The 17,188-nt window shown below is 48.4% G+C and overlaps 1 protein-coding gene across 1 annotated transcript in view; it reads right to left on the bottom strand.

The window, feature by feature from the left end:
* EPHB1 (EPH receptor B1) overlaps positions 1 to 17,188 on the bottom strand; it is a 290,788-nt gene that overhangs the window by 12,644 nt on the left and 260,956 nt on the right. The window contains exon 13 of the mRNA XM_054708147.1: positions 1,708 to 1,857. Within this exon, the coding sequence (XP_054564122.1) occupies positions 1,708 to 1,857 (150 nt within the window). The remainder of the gene's footprint in view (positions 1 to 1,707; positions 1,858 to 17,188) is intronic.

Genomic DNA, 17,188 nt, shown 5'->3' with positions numbered 1-17,188 from the left:
CCTCAACCCTACGTATGTGCCAAAACCCCCCCATGAATAGAAAGGCAAGCACAATGCTTTGTCACACTTAGCATGCAATGAGTGTTTGTTGAATAAATGATTTGGAAATTCTGGAAGTCTAATATCAGAAATTCCATTTGTTTTCAACATAGGTGAATGCATTTGCTGAGAATATCTTGAATGTCAAATCTTGCCTGTCAGATAGTTTCATAATCCATTCTATGTGTGCTGAATTGTTCTTAATCGGATTAACGTCCCTGGGTAGGACAAAATGGGTCTGCTTTTTCTGGCTAACACTTATTATTCATCTAGCTGATGTCGTGGGGGGAACCGGGGTGCAACTGATTCCATGAAGCAGCCTCAGCATTAATTCTGATACTTACTGATTCGACATGCTGCAGGAGCAGAGGCGAAGCGTGGATAATCACAGATAATAGAGGGCCCAGATGCCACACATGGTTGGCACTGGGACCTGGTTAAAGATGCAGCCATTTCACTGGCTCTGGGCTGAAGCTACTCTACCCATGGCAGTGGGGAGCATGGTCATAGCAGCACCCAAGTCCTCTTTTGTCTCACTGGAAAATGTTTTCTGGGCTCCCAGATCACCACCTTTCTGTCTTCAGAACAAATGCCCTGGCTCTGAAGCTCTGCTGGACAGAGGGCTGGCTGAGCGCAGGCTTCTCCTTTTACCAGCATCAGAGCCCACCCACCCACGGAGGTACACCTGGTGGGGCTGGGTGCCCCATCTGGCGATCTGAATTGAGAATAACCCTGCCTTTTTTGCTTGTAAGTTGAGAAAGCTAATAACTGCCCCCTCACCCCCCCAACCCTTGGTGATAGGGAGAGCAAGCAGAGAACAGTGGTATGCAGGCTTTATAAACAGTGATCCTCTCCCTTCGAAGGGAAGCATATGCATTCAAAATGCAAAGGAGGAGTGGGTCCTGGGGAACAGCCCAGGGTCCAAGACAGTGTGGAAATCTGGGTAGGACTTTTGATTAATGTTTTCTATCAAAATGAATCATTCCTCAAAAGGTTTCCAAACTTTTAGCAACTATGGAGCAAAGGGTCCCATCTGGACCACCCCAAATGCCTCTACCTAAAGCATCTCAGATGACCCTTCTCTTTCCTTCCAAACCTTGTCCCTTGAGGGCAGCCTGAGGGATGACCTTCACACAGACAGGATCCCACTCCCGAGGCCTGTCTGAATCTGACCAGCTCTGGGAAGCGTGCTCAGCTCCTTCACTGATAGGTGACACGGGCTCCTAGCAGAATGGATTCTCAGGAAAAAGGGGCCTTCACAATTCCTCTCTGCAGCTGAGAGGTGAGAGCCTCAGAGGCAAAGCTGCTTCCCCGCTAGCTCCCATGGTGAAAGGAGAACACAGGCTGGGTGCTTTGAAGCAGAGTAGCCTTTCCTGCTTTTCTGTGGGCCTGATCTATTCATGGTCCACAGCCATGAGAACCAGCCACTGCCTCCTAGGTTGGCCTGGGCACCTTTATAGGGTTTGGGATCATTGGGCCTGTCACACCTACATGATGGGCTCTTTGCTTCAAACATTGGTGCCAAAGAGGTCCCTGGATCCCCCGCCCTGAATGCCTCAAGTTCAGGTTATGATCTGGAGCTGAGAACAGTTAGGAGGGCTTGGCTGCCACTGCCTGTGGGATCCCTTGGATGGAGGTTCATAGCAATCAGGTGCTGCTGACACTTACGTCTTGGTTTGACATATCCCAGTAGGGTCTCTCTCCAAATGACATGACTTCCCACATGACAATCCCGTAGCTCCAGACGTCACTGGCAGACGTGAACTTGCGGTAGGCGATGGCCTCCGGGGCCGTCCATCTCACGGGGATCTTCCCTCCCTGGAACAAGGAAAAGCCTGGTCAGCCCAAACATCGGGTTTCTAGTTGAAGGCAGGTGAAAATAAACGGCACACACGTCTTTCCACTCCCACTCCCTGCCCCGCTCCCATATCTCCTGAATTAGGTTGGCCAGGATAGTCCGTGCCCAGGGGCAGGCCTCCGTTACTGCACCTAAGGCGCTCAAGAGGTGATAGGGAGAGCAAACAGAGAACAGAGGCATGCAGGCTTTGCAAACAGTAATACTCTCAGTTCCAAGGGAGCATATGCATTCAAAATGCACGGCCTGTGCTGGTCTCACACCAGGTGCGGGTACACCGCATGTGAGGTGAGGGCTGGGACTCAAACTTGCTTGCCCCCTAATTCCCAGCATACTGATTCCAATGTCACCGTTGGGTGGGAGGAGAGAGTGTAACTGCCCTCAACGCACTACAACATGAAATTCCATATGACATGCAACTGACTATATGGGCCACAAAATTTGGGTCAGGAGAAAGTAAAACAAACGAAAAAGGGGGGAGGTTTTTCTCGCTCTGCAACCTGCAGACAACCCTGGGCCGAGGTCCCTGTAGACGCCTGCTGTCCTCCCTGCCCTGCGTGGGAGTCAGCATCAGAGGCTGGAGGTACACTTTGCTAAAGGGCCCACCTACGTGCATAGCACTTGCCTTCTCCCCCAGGCCCTAGGTTTATGTCTCCTAGGTCAGTGGTCGGCAAACTCATTAGTCAACAGAGCCAAATATCAACAGTACAACGATTGAAATTTCTTTTGAGAGCCGAAAACCGACTTCTGCGCATGGGCCACGAAGTTTCAATCTCACTGTATGTGCGTGCCCGCACGTGGTATTTTGTGGAAGAGCCACACTCAAGGGGCCAAAGAGCTGCATGTGGCTCGCGAGCCGCAGTTTGCCGACCACTGTCCTAGGTTCACGTCTCCTCCTTGCCAGCAACTCCACCCTCAAAGTTGCGACTTGGTTCTCTGCTTGGCCCTCAGTTTGTCTGCCAGACCTTGGCCTACTGTGTTTGCTGAAGGGATGACACCCATTCACTTGGCACATCGATCACTAGCCAATGAGCACTGCTTTGTGCCAGGCCCTTTCTGAGAAGCTGCTGCCAGAGATGAGAAGCCAGGGGCCCTGCCCTCAGGCTGCACGGGGGATGGGGAGACAGACACAAAGCACCAGGTACTTAAAATGTATGGTTAACAAGATGAAAAGTGATGAGGGTGAGGCCCAGGGGGATACAGGGTGTTCTGAGAACCAGAGGAGACACCCTAATACAGGAGGGGGTCAGGAAATGTAGCCAGGAGCAGGCGGAGGGGCAGTTTCCTGGAACCTCTGGTCAAGTGTGGATACCAGTACGGCCCCATTCTGCCTGTGTGACCTGGAGTAAGTTACCTAACCTCTCTGTGCTTCCATTTCTCATTGGCAATATGGGGGTGCTGACTGCACCTCCATAGTCAGGTTGCTTTGAGGGTTAAGTGGGTCACCATCCATACAGTGCTTGGGATGGGCCTGGGGTAGAGGGCAAGTGTTATGCACGTTAACTATTACTTCACTATCCTAGAGGAGGAGTAGAGATTAATCAGGCAAAGAGAGGAGACGGGGGAAGTCCAAGGCAGGGGTGCAGGTGCAGGTGCCAGAGGTGAGAGAGAGGTGCTATCTGCCAGGCAGCAGGATGGCGAAGCATGGATTCCGAACTGGAAGTAAGGGAGGTGAGCAGAGGGCAGGGCTCCCTCTCCAGGACACCGATGCCACTCAGAAGGGGAAAGTGGGGGCACTTTGAAAGGCTGCCCTCCAAAACACTTCATTCACTAGAACAGATATGCTCCTCATATTCGATGCTTCATGCAACTACCAGGATCTTACTCCCACGGCCCTTTTGTGATGCCTGGACTCCGCCTCCATAATACATGAAACCTGCCGCTCCCTCGCTCCCCTCTCCTTGGCCTCGGGCTTTGACTGAAGAAACTATTTTTATTCTGACCGTTCTCACGATCTGTTCAAACCACCAGAGATTCATGTTGGACTTTAGCTAAAATACATTAAAAATGTCTAAGACGCTAAGCTGAGATGAGGGAGAGAGAAAGGAGCAAACGGCAAAGTGTATTTATATCTGGACTCCTACCCAGGGTCCGGGGGGAAGGAAGGTGACCTGATGGACCTCCCCAGGCACACACCCAGCTCCCTGCAGAAGGCAGTCCCGATTCCCCAAGGGCCGTGGCAGGCTTCTGTGGTGGGAGATGTCCTCAGTGCAAATGCCAGCCACCAGCAACATGGCAAATGCCTGAGAGCAGGCTCGGGCTGCTCAGCAACAGGGCACGCTGTTCTCACCACCCCCAGAACAGGAATGGACTTTCTGCTTTTATCTACATGGCACCCTGGGCTGGGAAAAAAGGTGGGAAATGCATCCAGTGACCCAGGAGTTGTCAAACACCTGGAGGCCAGGGTCCCATAGCTCAGGGGCCCCCTGTTGTAAGTCACCATTAGGGGAGGGGGGCTTTGCCACACCTGGAGAGGACCTGGTCCAGAGGAGAGGAGGAGAGGGGTTTCTGCTCCCTCATAATACCTGCATTAAATGAGGCAGGAGAGAGCAGTTTAACTGGTGTGTGTGTGTGTGTGTGTGTGTGTGTGTGTGTGTGAGTGAGTGAAAGAGAGAGAGAGAGAGAGAGAGAGAGAGAAGAGATGAGAGAGGACTCCATGTGAGAACTGACCAATATGTGTGTCAGAGAGTGAGAGACAGGGAGAAAACTTGGCTGTGTAGGTCTATGAGTAAAAGAAAGTTATGGCTGCCTGGCCAGCATGGCTCAGTGGTTGAGTGTTGACTTATGAACCAGGAGGTCACGGTTTGATTCCGGTTCGGGGCACATGCCCAGGTTGTGGACTTGATCCCCAGTGTGAGGCGTGCAGGAGCCAGCTGATCAACGATTCTCTCTCATCATTTATATTTCTATCTCTCCCTCTCCCTTCCTCTCTGAAATCAATAACAAATATTAAAAAAAAAGTTATGGCTTATCTTGTGTGTGTGTTTGTGTCAGAGAGAGGGGGCGAGGGGATGACAGAGATGTTCTGATGAATTTCAAAGAGCCTATTTGGGAGTCCGAAGGTGTCTTCTCTGCCAAGTCTGGAGCAGACCCCAGGGGTTGCCAGTGACAGCTGTTGAACTGCTCTCTCTCGCATGCAAAGTGGCCGTGCCAGGCCCACTGGCGGGGAGCCTCAGCCCTCCTGCCACCTCGGGCCGCTGGGCCTCACTGAACACGGAGCTGGGCCTGTCACTGCCACCCTCCATCCCAGCAGGTGGCAGAGCCTTCGAGAAGAGCCGCCCGGACAGGCAGGTGACAGCTTGTCATGACCGGCTCTCCCACTCAGCCAGGAGAGCAGGGGATGCTGACCTCTGAGGCAGAACCAAAGGAAGGCCAAAGTCAGGGGACAGGTGCTTTCCTTCATGGGAATTTAAACTTTCCTCCCAGCTTTCGAACATTCTATCACCAGCCTCCTCTTCTGATGCTTAGAGGTAATTACGTTGATGACTATTTAACCTGCCTTCAATTATGTGAAAAGATTTCTATTAATTTAGAGGATGGTGACCAGCCCCATGGAGGGGACTAGAAGAGAAGGAGGTGGGGTGGTATTGCATCAGGCAGGGTTTCTGCTGGTGAGGAGGGGCATCTGGACCAGAAGGCCTGAGGCTAACACATTCACCTGACTGCAAAGTGCTCTGAGAGTCCCGGCTCTCACCTGGGCAGGCATGAGGAAGGGGCACAGAGGAGTGGTTTGCACTGTTGGATGGGAAGGAACATGACGGAAGAAATCATGAGGGGTGGAGGCGAGGAACAGAGGAGGCTCCCTGGGAAGGAATCTGTTTCCGAATGGGCAAAGGGGCTGAGCACCTAGTCTCTAGGCACCAGAGGACTCCCTTCCCCAGGATGCTGAGGAAGGGAGTCCTCTGGTCTGCATTTGGCAGGGACTAGGTGTCCCTAAATCTGAGGCATGGGGGTGGGGGGAGGGCAGAGGAGGGAGAAGAACCTCTCCATCATCAGGGCTCTGAGTTCCAAATGACCTCATACACTGAACTTCCACACACAGCTTGGCATTGAATGATTGTGCAGCTGAGAAATTCTCTAAAAGTTTGAAATCCACTGCTTCAGAATAAGCATGCCTTAACTGAGGTATAAGACAAACTATAAAGGTTGTGTGTGTGTGTGTGTGTGTGTATGTGTGTGTGTGTGTTTGTGTGTGTGATTTGATAAACTAAGTGAAGATAAAGCTGGTAGCAGATTAATTCTAATACAGCCATCTTAAGGGTTACTTCCTGATAATCCACACCCACACCTGCCTGCAGGTGTGATGCCAACAGGTGGAGGTACTTTAGTCCCTCAGCCTCAGCCAACCTACAACAAGCATCTTTTCAGCACCCACTCTGCCCAGCCTCTTGATGGGGATATGGCAGTGATGAGACTCAGCCAATGCCACCCACCCAGCTCACTGTCTTGCCACAGTGAGATTAAGCAGGCACAGTTTATAGCTTTAGTTCTAGAACCCACCCAATTGTGGAGTTTTTCCAGGCCAAAGTCTAAACAAAGGATGGATTCCCCTGGCTAGTTACTTACCCTAGAGATGCCCATAGGGGTAACACTTCTGTGAGTCTGGGCATTGCTACAGTACTCTTCTCTGCCATCCTGTGTGAGACAAAGTCTCAGTGGGCATATTACAGGAGTCCAGACCTCCATGCATACTGAGTATGGTGCTCATGGGGTTGTCCATATATTAGATCATGCTGCATGAGGCATCCCCTTGAAGTGATAGGTTTATGACTGAGAGCATCATGCAATGGTTCTGGATTTCATAATGCCCACGCTCTATTAGGTTTATAGTATATAAAAAATGTTGGGATGACTGTAAGGATCTAACGTGATACGTATGTAAACCACCCAGTATATTAATATTATCATTAAATAAGAATGTATATATTGGATTGTGTCTCCCAAAAAGGTATGTTCAAGTTCTAACCTCCTGGACAAGTGAATATGACCTTATTTGGAAATTTGGCCTTTGAAGATATAATCAAATAAGATGAGGTCATACTGGTTAGAGTGTGCCCTAAGTCCAATGATTGGCATCCATGTAAGAAGGCTATGAGAAGACAAAGAGACACCTAGTAGAGAATAATATGTGGAGACGGGGGCAGAGATTGGCATGATGCATCTAAAAGCCGAAGAATGCCAAAGATTGACAACAACCACCAGAAACTAGGAGAGAGGCATGGAACAGCTTCTTCCCGAGAGCCTTAGGAGAGAGCCAACACCATGATTTTGGACTCTTAGCCTCCAGAACTGTGAGAGAAGCAATTCCTGTTGTTTAAAGCCACTCAACTTGCACTACTTGTTACAGCAACACTGGGAAACTAATACAATGAGTACATACAACTTTATCAGTCACTAGTTAAATTCCCAGGTGGCAGATCCACCATGAACTACTATTAGAGAGCAGTGGGATTCGGGAGTGAGGGACACCTTGAACATTAAGTTAAAACCCAGCACATAACCCACAGAGGCCTCTGTAATATTCCCTCAGTGCTGTTGAGGGACTGCCCTTTGCCTAGCAGTGTGAGTGCTGTGGGGTGAGGACTGAAGGGGCAGCCCCAAGGCACTGCCACTGATGTGGTATGAGGACAACAGGGGGAAGACAGCTCTGATACTGCTGCTGGAGGAGCCACCATCGCTCCTCCCCCTCACCGGAGAGGCATGGCGTGCCTGAGGGAGAACCCTACCAGCCACGTCCCAGACCAGGTGGCCACTCCAAGCCTAGGTGGCTGGAGGCAGTGTCAATACCCCTCTTCTGGGCATCCCCAGAAAGCCTCACCTGGTGGTTCTCAAGCTTTTCCCATTGGAATCACACTGGGGAAGTTAATTTATTCAGAATCTCTGAGAGTGGTGCTCAAGCATTGGTCGGTTTTAACAAGCTTCAGGGAATCCTAATGCGCAGTCATTAGTCACGACCACTGGCTGGGAGCCGCGGTGTTCAAGTTTGAGTGTGCACCAGAACCTCCCAGAAGGCTTGTTAAAACACAGATCACAGGGTCATAACCCAGACTTTGGAATTTACTAGTTTTGGGATAGGGCTTGGGAATTTACATTTCCAACAAATTCCAAGTATGGTTTCCAAACATCAAGAACCACTGGCACAGATCAACCCTATAAGTAACTTATATATATAAAAGCCTAAGCGACCATGACGACTAAACCACCAGAACAAGTGGTCAACCAGTCGCTATGATGTGCACTGATCACCAGGGGGCAGACACTCAATGCAGGAGCTGCCCCCTGGTGGTCAGTGCACTCCCACAGCCAACCTCCCGAGGTCCGAGGTCCCAGGCCCCAGGCGGCAGCAAGCAGGCCTTGATCAGGACTGGGCAAGATGGCCCCAATAGGCCCTGATCACCGACCAGGCCTAGGGACCCCATCTGTGCATGAATTTCGTGCACCGGGCCTCTAGTCTAAGATAAGTAACCCATAGATCAACAAGCATAAGTCATAGGTTGAGTGAGGTCTCATCTTGAATACCAACTCTGGTCATTGTTAGTGGCTGGGTTAAGAAGGATTCTGAGGCTTCCTCTGAGCTCAGCAAGCAAGAGTGCCATGACTGATGTCTACCCAGAGTAAGGGAATGGGAGGTGGTATATATGACAAATATTTGCCAACACTGAACTAAAAAGCTCAAAAGATCTCCAAATGACATGAAAAAAAGGCAGTGACAGGCTTCCTCGGTGTCCATCAAGTACATCTGTGGCCCCAGGAACATGGAGGGAGAGCTGAAGTTCACATGCAGAGCAAGCACCCTCTGGACGGGCCCTAGGACTCTCCCCTTGGAGCAGGACCACCCTGGCAGTGAGGGTGGCCAGGCTAGGTGAGGCATCTGCTCGCGCTCTCGTGAGAGGGGCTCTGCACTGCCCTCTGTAAACAGGTCAGATACAGATGGCCCTGCCCTCAGGGGGATCCATGAGACACGCCCTCCTCCTGTTCCCCAGTCCTGTCCACTGCCCTGGACTGAGACATCTGCCGTGGCTCTAAGTGTTAAATTAAGACGGCATTTTAGAATGAATGTCTCTATTTAAAAGCACTCTGAAAATACACTGACCCTTTTCCCCCAACCTAATCAGCGGAGTGATTTTTCCAGATAAGGCCCGTATCAGCCAAGAAGCAAAAGAAGTTTCAGCCTAAAAGGTTATCTTTCTCCGAATGCTACCAGCTTCTAACAGCCAGTGGAAATGGCTTCTGGCTGCTGAATCGCTCCTGAGTCTAGATAATGCAGAGGCTGTTCCCAGTTCCCCAGGATGCCAGGAATTTGCATGAAAACAGTCTCTCCAGCTTCTGAAAGAGTTCATCTGGCCCTGCTGCTCCTTTCTTTCCAGGAGCCACAATCTTGATGGTGACACTGTAATTTATTACCATGCTAAGGATTATGAGGCAACACACCGAGTTAGAACTTGAGGTGGGAAACAGGCAGCGTGAACAGGTGAGCTTGTGGAGAGGATGGTCTTATTTGTCATGCAAATGGCACACAGAACAGAAAAGGGCTGGGAGAAAAGACAACCCCACAAGACACACTGCATTGGCTGCCGACAAAATTGTTTCGAAATAGAATGTTTTTCAAAGCTTTTTTTCCCCCCTTGAAGCATTAGCTGCTCCTCCGAAATGAATGGCACAATGTATTTTGTACTAGTAATAAAATATGTGATTTGAATAACTACAAATGTAGAGATTTGCAGTCGGTGGGGTCCTCGCTGCCTTTCCCCTGAGCTTTGTGGGCACCGAAACCCTTCTGTGAGATGCTGGGAAAGGTAATTGCAGCCCAAACATCATTTTCCAGCAGCTAGAGAAAGGCCTATTTGGACATAAATTAACTAAAAATATGCGATGATAGTGTGTGTTTCATGTGTGAAGAACAGAAAGGCCACTTGGTGACGTTTCCCAGCTGGGGACACAAAAACACAAAACAAAAGCCCTGTTCCACCCGAACAGACGTTGTTTCTCTGTACTACACTGTCAAGGCAAACAGCTGTCTTTTACTACTCACCCCAAATAGCCTCTGAAGGCTGCGATGTGGGCTTTATTATTATTATTTTATCACACAGCACGTCTCGAGTTTGTAATTGTTTATAATTAAAAAGAGAGGATGGAGAGACAAGGGCTAAATAATTCACTGGCTGCCTTCATTCATTTGACAAGGAGGCAGTGGGGAGGTGAGTGAAGGGAAACAGAACAATACCGCTTCTGCCCCGAGGGGGGCACTGTTCAGGGAATCTCACAGTGAATCAGCTCAGGGATGGTTCAAGCTTGACCCCCAAAGCCTGGGCCTCCTATCAGTCCTCCTGAAAAGTCGGCCCCAGGAGAGAGAGGCTGGATGAACTGGCCCAGTGGGCTTTAGTCTCTGCACTTTGCCTACAGAGGGAGCCAGTACCCATCAAAGACCTGGTGGGCAATAATGTACCTGCTCTGCTGCTCAAACAAAAACTCCCCACTCCTGCCCTGGCTGGTGTGGCTCAGTTGGCTGGAGCATTGTTCTGTATACTGAAAGGTTGTGGGTTCGATTCTCGAGATTCTTAAGTTTCGGATTAAATCCCCCATCGGCAACCAATCAATATTCTCGCTCATGTGGATGTATCTCTCTTTCCTCTCCCTCCTCCTTCTCCTCCTCCTCCTCCTCTCTTTAAAATCAGTAATAAGCCGAAAACTGTTTGGCTCAGTGGATAGAGCATCAGCCTGCAGACTGAAAGGTCCCAGGTTTGATTCCGGTCAAGGGCATGTACCTTGGTTGCGGGCACATCCCCAGTAGGGGGTGTGCAGGAGGCAGCTGATCGATGTTTCTCTCTCATCGATGTTTCTAACTCTCTATCTCTCCCCCTTCCTCTCTGTAAAAAAAAAAAAAAAATCAATAAAATATATTTTTTAAAAAATCAATAATAAGGATATCCTTGGGTGAGGACTAGAAACAAAACAAGACAAAACAAAACTCCCCACTCCCTAGGGAGAGGTGCGTGGGTGGGGGAGCCCTCAGGCCCTTTGGATGACAAGGTTGGCAGGGAGGACTAGGGAATGGCACGGGCAGGGTTGAAGAGGAGGCTAGCAGGTCACCCTGCTGTCTACCCTTCCCTTCCTGGGCCATGTCCAGTGTGTATTCATTGCTTTTCTGAACGTGTCAGGAAATGTGCTTTCTCCTGGAGGCCCTCATCCCTCCTGCTACACTGCTGTCCACCCCTAGCCCCAGGCCACCCCAAGAGACCACAGTCCTCTCCCTTTTCAGCCTGTGAGCCCTGGGTCTCCCACTTGTCCCCATGTCTCTGTCACTAGGCCATGTCAGCCCTCCCACCTTTGCCCCGTGTGTCTCCCATGACCCTCAGGTTCCCGGGGCTCTGAGGTAGGGCCACACCTCCCACAGCAATGTGGCTGGCAGGGGATCCCGACAGTGAGCGGTGAGAGGTGGGGGGCTGCTGGGGCAGGTGGATTCTGTCTGCGGATGGAGGCTGGCCTCTTGGAGACCTCTGTCCAGCTCTGTGGGGTTTATCCCATTGTCCTTATTGAGTCTCCCTGTCTCTTCATGTGATGTGAGCATCTGACAGACTGTCCGTGGCAACCCATTTTAATAGGTATAGTAGTAGGTAGATTCCTCATTCACAGTGTAATTTTTGGTGCCTTACCAACCGTGTTCACTAGCCACACCTCTAGTCTCCCTTCCTGCCCCGACCCTCCAATAGCTATTTAAAAATAATCATTCGCATTAAATACTCAAGTTCTTCTGGCCTCCTGAACTGCACCCCCTTCTTGGCACGGTTTCTCCCTTGAACAATCCAGGCAGTTATAACCAAGTCACTTAAACACTCTGTCTTACTGTCTCCACCTGCCAATAGGGATAATAATGCTTAATTATCTCAGAGGGGCGGATGAGGAGCTGTTAGCTAATGCTGGCGGAGCAAGATGTGAGAGTGAGTGAGCGAGGCTGCTCCACCTGCCTCCGGCATGAGCCCTGTTCTCTGGGTGCCTGTGGCCTGAGGGATGGCCAGAGAGTTCCAGAGAGAGCCCCAAAGACCATGAGGGTGAGGGGGGCGGGCAGCGCCTTCCCTGGTACTTTCCCCACCAGTTATGTAAAGCACCTATTTCTGAGGTTCGTTTTACAGAAGCTGGAAGCGGGGGAAGAGAGGAGAGTGGCCATAGGTTCACATCTTATTAAAGGTGAAGGGGCACTTGGCACCAGGTCCTTCCATTCCAAATCCTATGGTGCCTGTTCCTCATTGGGGGGTAACAGGAACGAAGAAGGAAAGAAAACTGGAGATGTGTGTCCCTGTGTATGAGGGCAGGTGGCATCTTTTCTCTCCCAAAGGAGAAAAAATACTTGGCTTCTGCTTCCCTCTTACAGAGCACGAAGCTCCAAACTCTCAGGCAAGGGTCCCATTCCACCCATGCCGTCACCACCCCCAGACTGTCCACATCCCAGTGAGTTTTAGGGTACAAAAAGCCACCTGGGTCTGCTACATTTTTTATGTGTGGGGGACATTTATTGTGAGAGAAGAATATTCAGGTGTGCCTCCAGGTGAAATGAGAAAAAACATTCATTGGTTTCTTGATAAAATAAAGCATCAACAAGCACAGTGTACGTGAAGGGGTAAGTGAAGAAGACCTATGCTACTTTGTGTGTGTGTGTGTGTGTGTGTGTGTGTGTGTGTGTGTGTGGCGGGGGGGGGGGGGGGTGATGAGGAGTGTAAATTGGCAAAAAGTTTGGGGAAATAAACTTTCTCTCCCCAAATTTAAAATATGTAATTCTCAACATCACCACAAGGGGCAGATGAATATCAGGTGCCTCCAGATATGATCCCCTGAGAAGGACACACAGTCATTTATGCAATGTACAATTCATATCCTGGGTCTGATCACGAGGAGAGATCATACAAACCCCAAATGAGGAAGGTTCTATGAAAAAAAGGGACAGTATTCTTTAAAAATGTTAATAGGATAAAACAAACAAAAAAGGCTGTAGAAATGTCCTAAATTAAATGGGACTAAATTAACATGACAGTGAAACACAATATCTGATCCTAGAGTAAATCTGTACTAGAAGGAAGAACTGCTCTAAAGGACATTTTGGGATCAATTAGAATAGAGACAGAAGATTAGAGAAACTATTTTATCCCTTTTAAATCACTGACAATGATAGCTATATTGTAGTTATGCAAGAGAATATCCCTATACGTAGGACACACAGAAACACGCAGAGTATATGAGGATAGAGGTCCATGATGTATGCAACATACCTTCCAAGAATTTAGAAAAAGAATACCTGGGGTGGGAGGAGCAGGCAAATAATAAAGAAATGGGGTAAAATTACAATAGGTAAAGAATCTGGGCAAATGTTATATGGATGTTATTTGTATTATTCTTATTCTTGAAACTTTTCTTTGTTTGAAATTGTTTTTAGAAATTGAAAATGTGCAAATTCTTTGATTCAGCAAATTCTCTTCTTAGATTTCTTTTACAGAAATACTCTATACAAGTGTACAGAAACATCTCTATATAAGAATATTCACTAATGCACTGTTTGAAATAATACATCAGAAGCACCTAGATGGCCATCCCCAAAGAGCTTGTTAAACAGTTTCTACAGTTCATCTGTACAAAGGATGCCTGAGAAAGAGCCTGAGAAAACCTACAGGCAGAAACAAAAGGTCTCCAAAGGCATGAGGTAAGGTACTGAGAAGGGAAAAGGTCATATTCTTGGTACATCATTAAGTAACAGAGCAAGTCGATGAACAGATCCGTATATATAGTATGAGACCATAAAAATTATATAAAAATAACACACACACACACACACACACACACACACACACACACACCAATCCTACCTAATAATAGACAAATATGCAAATTGACCGCACCTTCGCTATGCCCAAGCCACGCCCACCAACCAAGCCACACTCACCAACCAATCAGGATGAGTATGCAAATTACCCCAACAAAGATGGTGGCTAATTTGCATATTAAGACAGCATAGAAAGAAGCCAAGAGCTGCAAAAGGGAGCAAAGCTGCAGAGAAGCAAGAAAGCGGGGGGGAGGAGAAGGGAGGAGTGGAGGCGGGGCCGGGAGAGAAGGGAAAAGCAGGCTGGCTGGTGGAGAAGGTGGGGCGGGGGACAAGGGAGGAGAGCAGGCAGGGCGGGGTAGAGTGCAGCAGGAAACCCTATTGCAGGATTTTTCCTGCAACGGGAACGCTAGTACACAATAAAGTTGGGAAGGAAACCTATGAAACTATTAATGATAGTGATGTCTGGAATTTGGGTAGGCGGAGTATGTTTCATTTCTTACATTAACACACTTTCATATTTTGATATCAAATATATGCTTGATATATAGCAAAGGAGCATTGCTTTTATAAATAAAACCATAATAACATTTTTTTACATGTAGCATTCTAGAAACTTCTTTAGATCCCTTTCTTCAGATGGGCTGCCCCTCCAGGTTGGACCAATAGGCCCCACTCTCCTTGCCTGCTCTGGGATCAAGTGTGGGGGAGGGCATGGGAGGTTACAGTGGCCACAGTCTGGTGAGTGGGGCTGGTGACAACAGGCATTAAGAGCCACAGGGAAAGGGTCAGGTCTGGGTTGGAAGAACAGAAACTGAGGGTCTCTTCCTCCTGCTGTGGAGAACCCGGCTGCCTTGGGATGGTGACAGTGCTTCCCGGGTACCCGGGCTCCTGCTCCACTCTACACCGACTGCTCTCTTCCTCGGTATCTCAGATCTCCAGGGACATGTTTGTCACGCATTAATTAATTTCTTATTCACCCCACAAACAGTTACCGAGCGGCACATGGAGGCTCAGGGATACTGTGATAAAAGAGGAAGCCAAGCCAGCTGCAGGGCTGGGTAAGAACACGAGGAGGTAGTAGAGGCTTTGCAGAGCATCTGAGCAGGCTGGAGGAGGGCACTGACGTGAAACCAGGGTGATGAGAGCATGGTGGAGGCTGGGTCACGGGCCCAGATGCCTGTGGTTGTTCCCAATCTCTCATGCTTCTGGTCTAGGATTCTGCTGGCCTGCCTAGTCCTGCACAACAGAACCCTGTCTTGGGGTGTGCTGGGAGACCTGGCTTGATTTAGACTTTAGCCAATGCTGCTTGCATCTTATTTTTCCTTTCCCCGTGGATATCTTTTCTGACCTACTTTGGGATTTATACATTTTGTCATTTCTTAGAAAAAACAGGTCCTGGAGTTACTCCCACATTCCCAGCCCTAACTTTCCCCCAACCTGGTGGGTCTAGATCCCTGGTCCTTGCCTCCCTGCCTGTTCCTCTTGGGCCCATGGGAGCCCAGGGATGGATTACTATATGGGTGTCTCAAAGGCAGCCGGATTCTTAACCGTGGGAGAAAGAGACCCCTCAGTTTCTGCTCCTCTAACCCTGGACTTGAGACTTTGCCAGTGGCTCTTAGTGGCTGTTATCACCAGTCCTACTCACTAGACATGGGGCCTTCCTAATCTTGCCACAGCCTTGAAACTCTGCCTAGAACTGTGGGGCCTGTGTTTCAGAATTTTCTGGAACATCTCCTGCTGAAGTCCAAAGACTCCCTCTTTTCAGAGGGTCCAGAACCCATTTTATCTGGGACTGGTAAACTGTAAGTTCCTCCCCGCCTTTAAAAAAAAAAAAAACACCCCACAATTCCCCTTTCTACCAGTCATGGCTTCCCAAGGCCTGGGAACCCATAATCACTGTTTCCTAGGAACCCAAAAGGCTCAGGATATAATCCTCAATCACAAGTCAAGAGATGCCCTGAGAAGTTCTTGAGATCTGTGGCCTCTGCACATGGTAAGCCATCTGGCTTGCTGATCCTGAAGTTTCTATCTCCTATAGGAACATTTCAGTATATCCCAAGTTCTATAGGACTTTCGCCTTTCTGGCCTCTCCAGGTTGTATTTTACTCCCTGTGCCCAAGGACAGGTGAGATGAGGAAGGCAGAGGACAGGGCATCCTAGCTCTGAGCAGAACAGGCATGAGGGAAGAGAAGCAGAAATTAAAAAACTAGCATATTTGTGGGGCAGAAAGGAGCTTGTCCGCTTTCCCCTCGTCATGCTCTCCTCTCCCCTTCAGGTAAATTACAGACTGTGTAACTCACAGGTGTGGGCAGAGTAGATAGTGATGGAATGAGACCAGATCTGAAGAGCCATAGCCTAATACAGGGAATGGCAACCTTGGAACAGATGAGAATCTTAATGTTTTTTTTGTCCAAAGGTCATTCCAAAACATCCCAGGCAAAAATCAAAGAGAATGTGATCTTCAGAATGTTATTAGGTTGAGTTTCCAAGCAGGGCAAAGAAACATTTTATTGGGTTACAGAACCATCTGAAATATCCCCTTGTCAATGACAAGTGTTGACACAGTGGCTGGAGTTGGAAAACATCATCTTGCAGCCATGATAATACAGACCAGTTCAGACAAGAGTCATTGACGGCTGCTAAAACTAGGGGGGAAATTTTGATGAAGAGCAGGGTATTACATGGCCTATTTTCCCACAGACTGCTTATCAGTTGTAAGAGAAAAAGATATGTAATATGTACCGTATGTAACTATACATTGAAGAAGTGGACAAAACCTTGACCAGGTGATCAAAATTAATAACACTAATGAGGGGCAGATGGACATCACGTGTCCTGAGATATGATATCCTAGGCAAGACACACCATCACTGATGTAGGATTATGGCCAAGAATGTCGAACCTGAATCTAATTATAAGGAAGACCAGAAAAGCCCAAAAGGAGGAATGTTCTATTAATAATCAAGGTGGCTATATTCTTTAAAAATGTCAATGTCATAAAAGACAAAGAAAGACAGTGGAAATGTTCCAGATTGAAGGAGACTGAGGAGACATGACAACTAAATGTAATACCTGATCCTATCCAGCAGGTCCTGGATTTTTAATTTCAACAAAATTAAAAATCATATCCATTTTTAAAAAAATTAATCCAAATAAAAAAGAGTTCTTGAACATCCCCTTTTCAATTGATTAGGTAACTCAAGAAGTTCTCCAACCAAACAATAGCATTGCTCTTAAAGAGAAGCCAGTGAGGAGAGCCCACAGACATTCCTATCATGCAGGCCTTTGGAGCTCCTAAAATGTAACAGAATTTCCCTGGAATCTTTTTTAAAGACCAGTATTGGGCGAGGTTTGTACAATCTCTTAGAGGTCTAGAAAAACTATGATTGTGGACAGAAATATTGACACATAAAATGACCTTCTGTCATTGCATTTGGTGGCCCCTACTTTTCAAATACTGCACCTGACATGGCAAAACCCTTGTT

The sequence above is a fragment of the Eptesicus fuscus genome, chromosome 18 (genome assembly GCF_027574615.1).
Source record: "Eptesicus fuscus isolate TK198812 chromosome 18, DD_ASM_mEF_20220401, whole genome shotgun sequence".
Taxonomy (NCBI): domain Eukaryota; kingdom Metazoa; phylum Chordata; class Mammalia; order Chiroptera; family Vespertilionidae; genus Eptesicus; species Eptesicus fuscus.
Note: the sequence above shows the minus strand (reverse complement) of the source record. Positions and strands in the feature narration are given on the sequence as shown.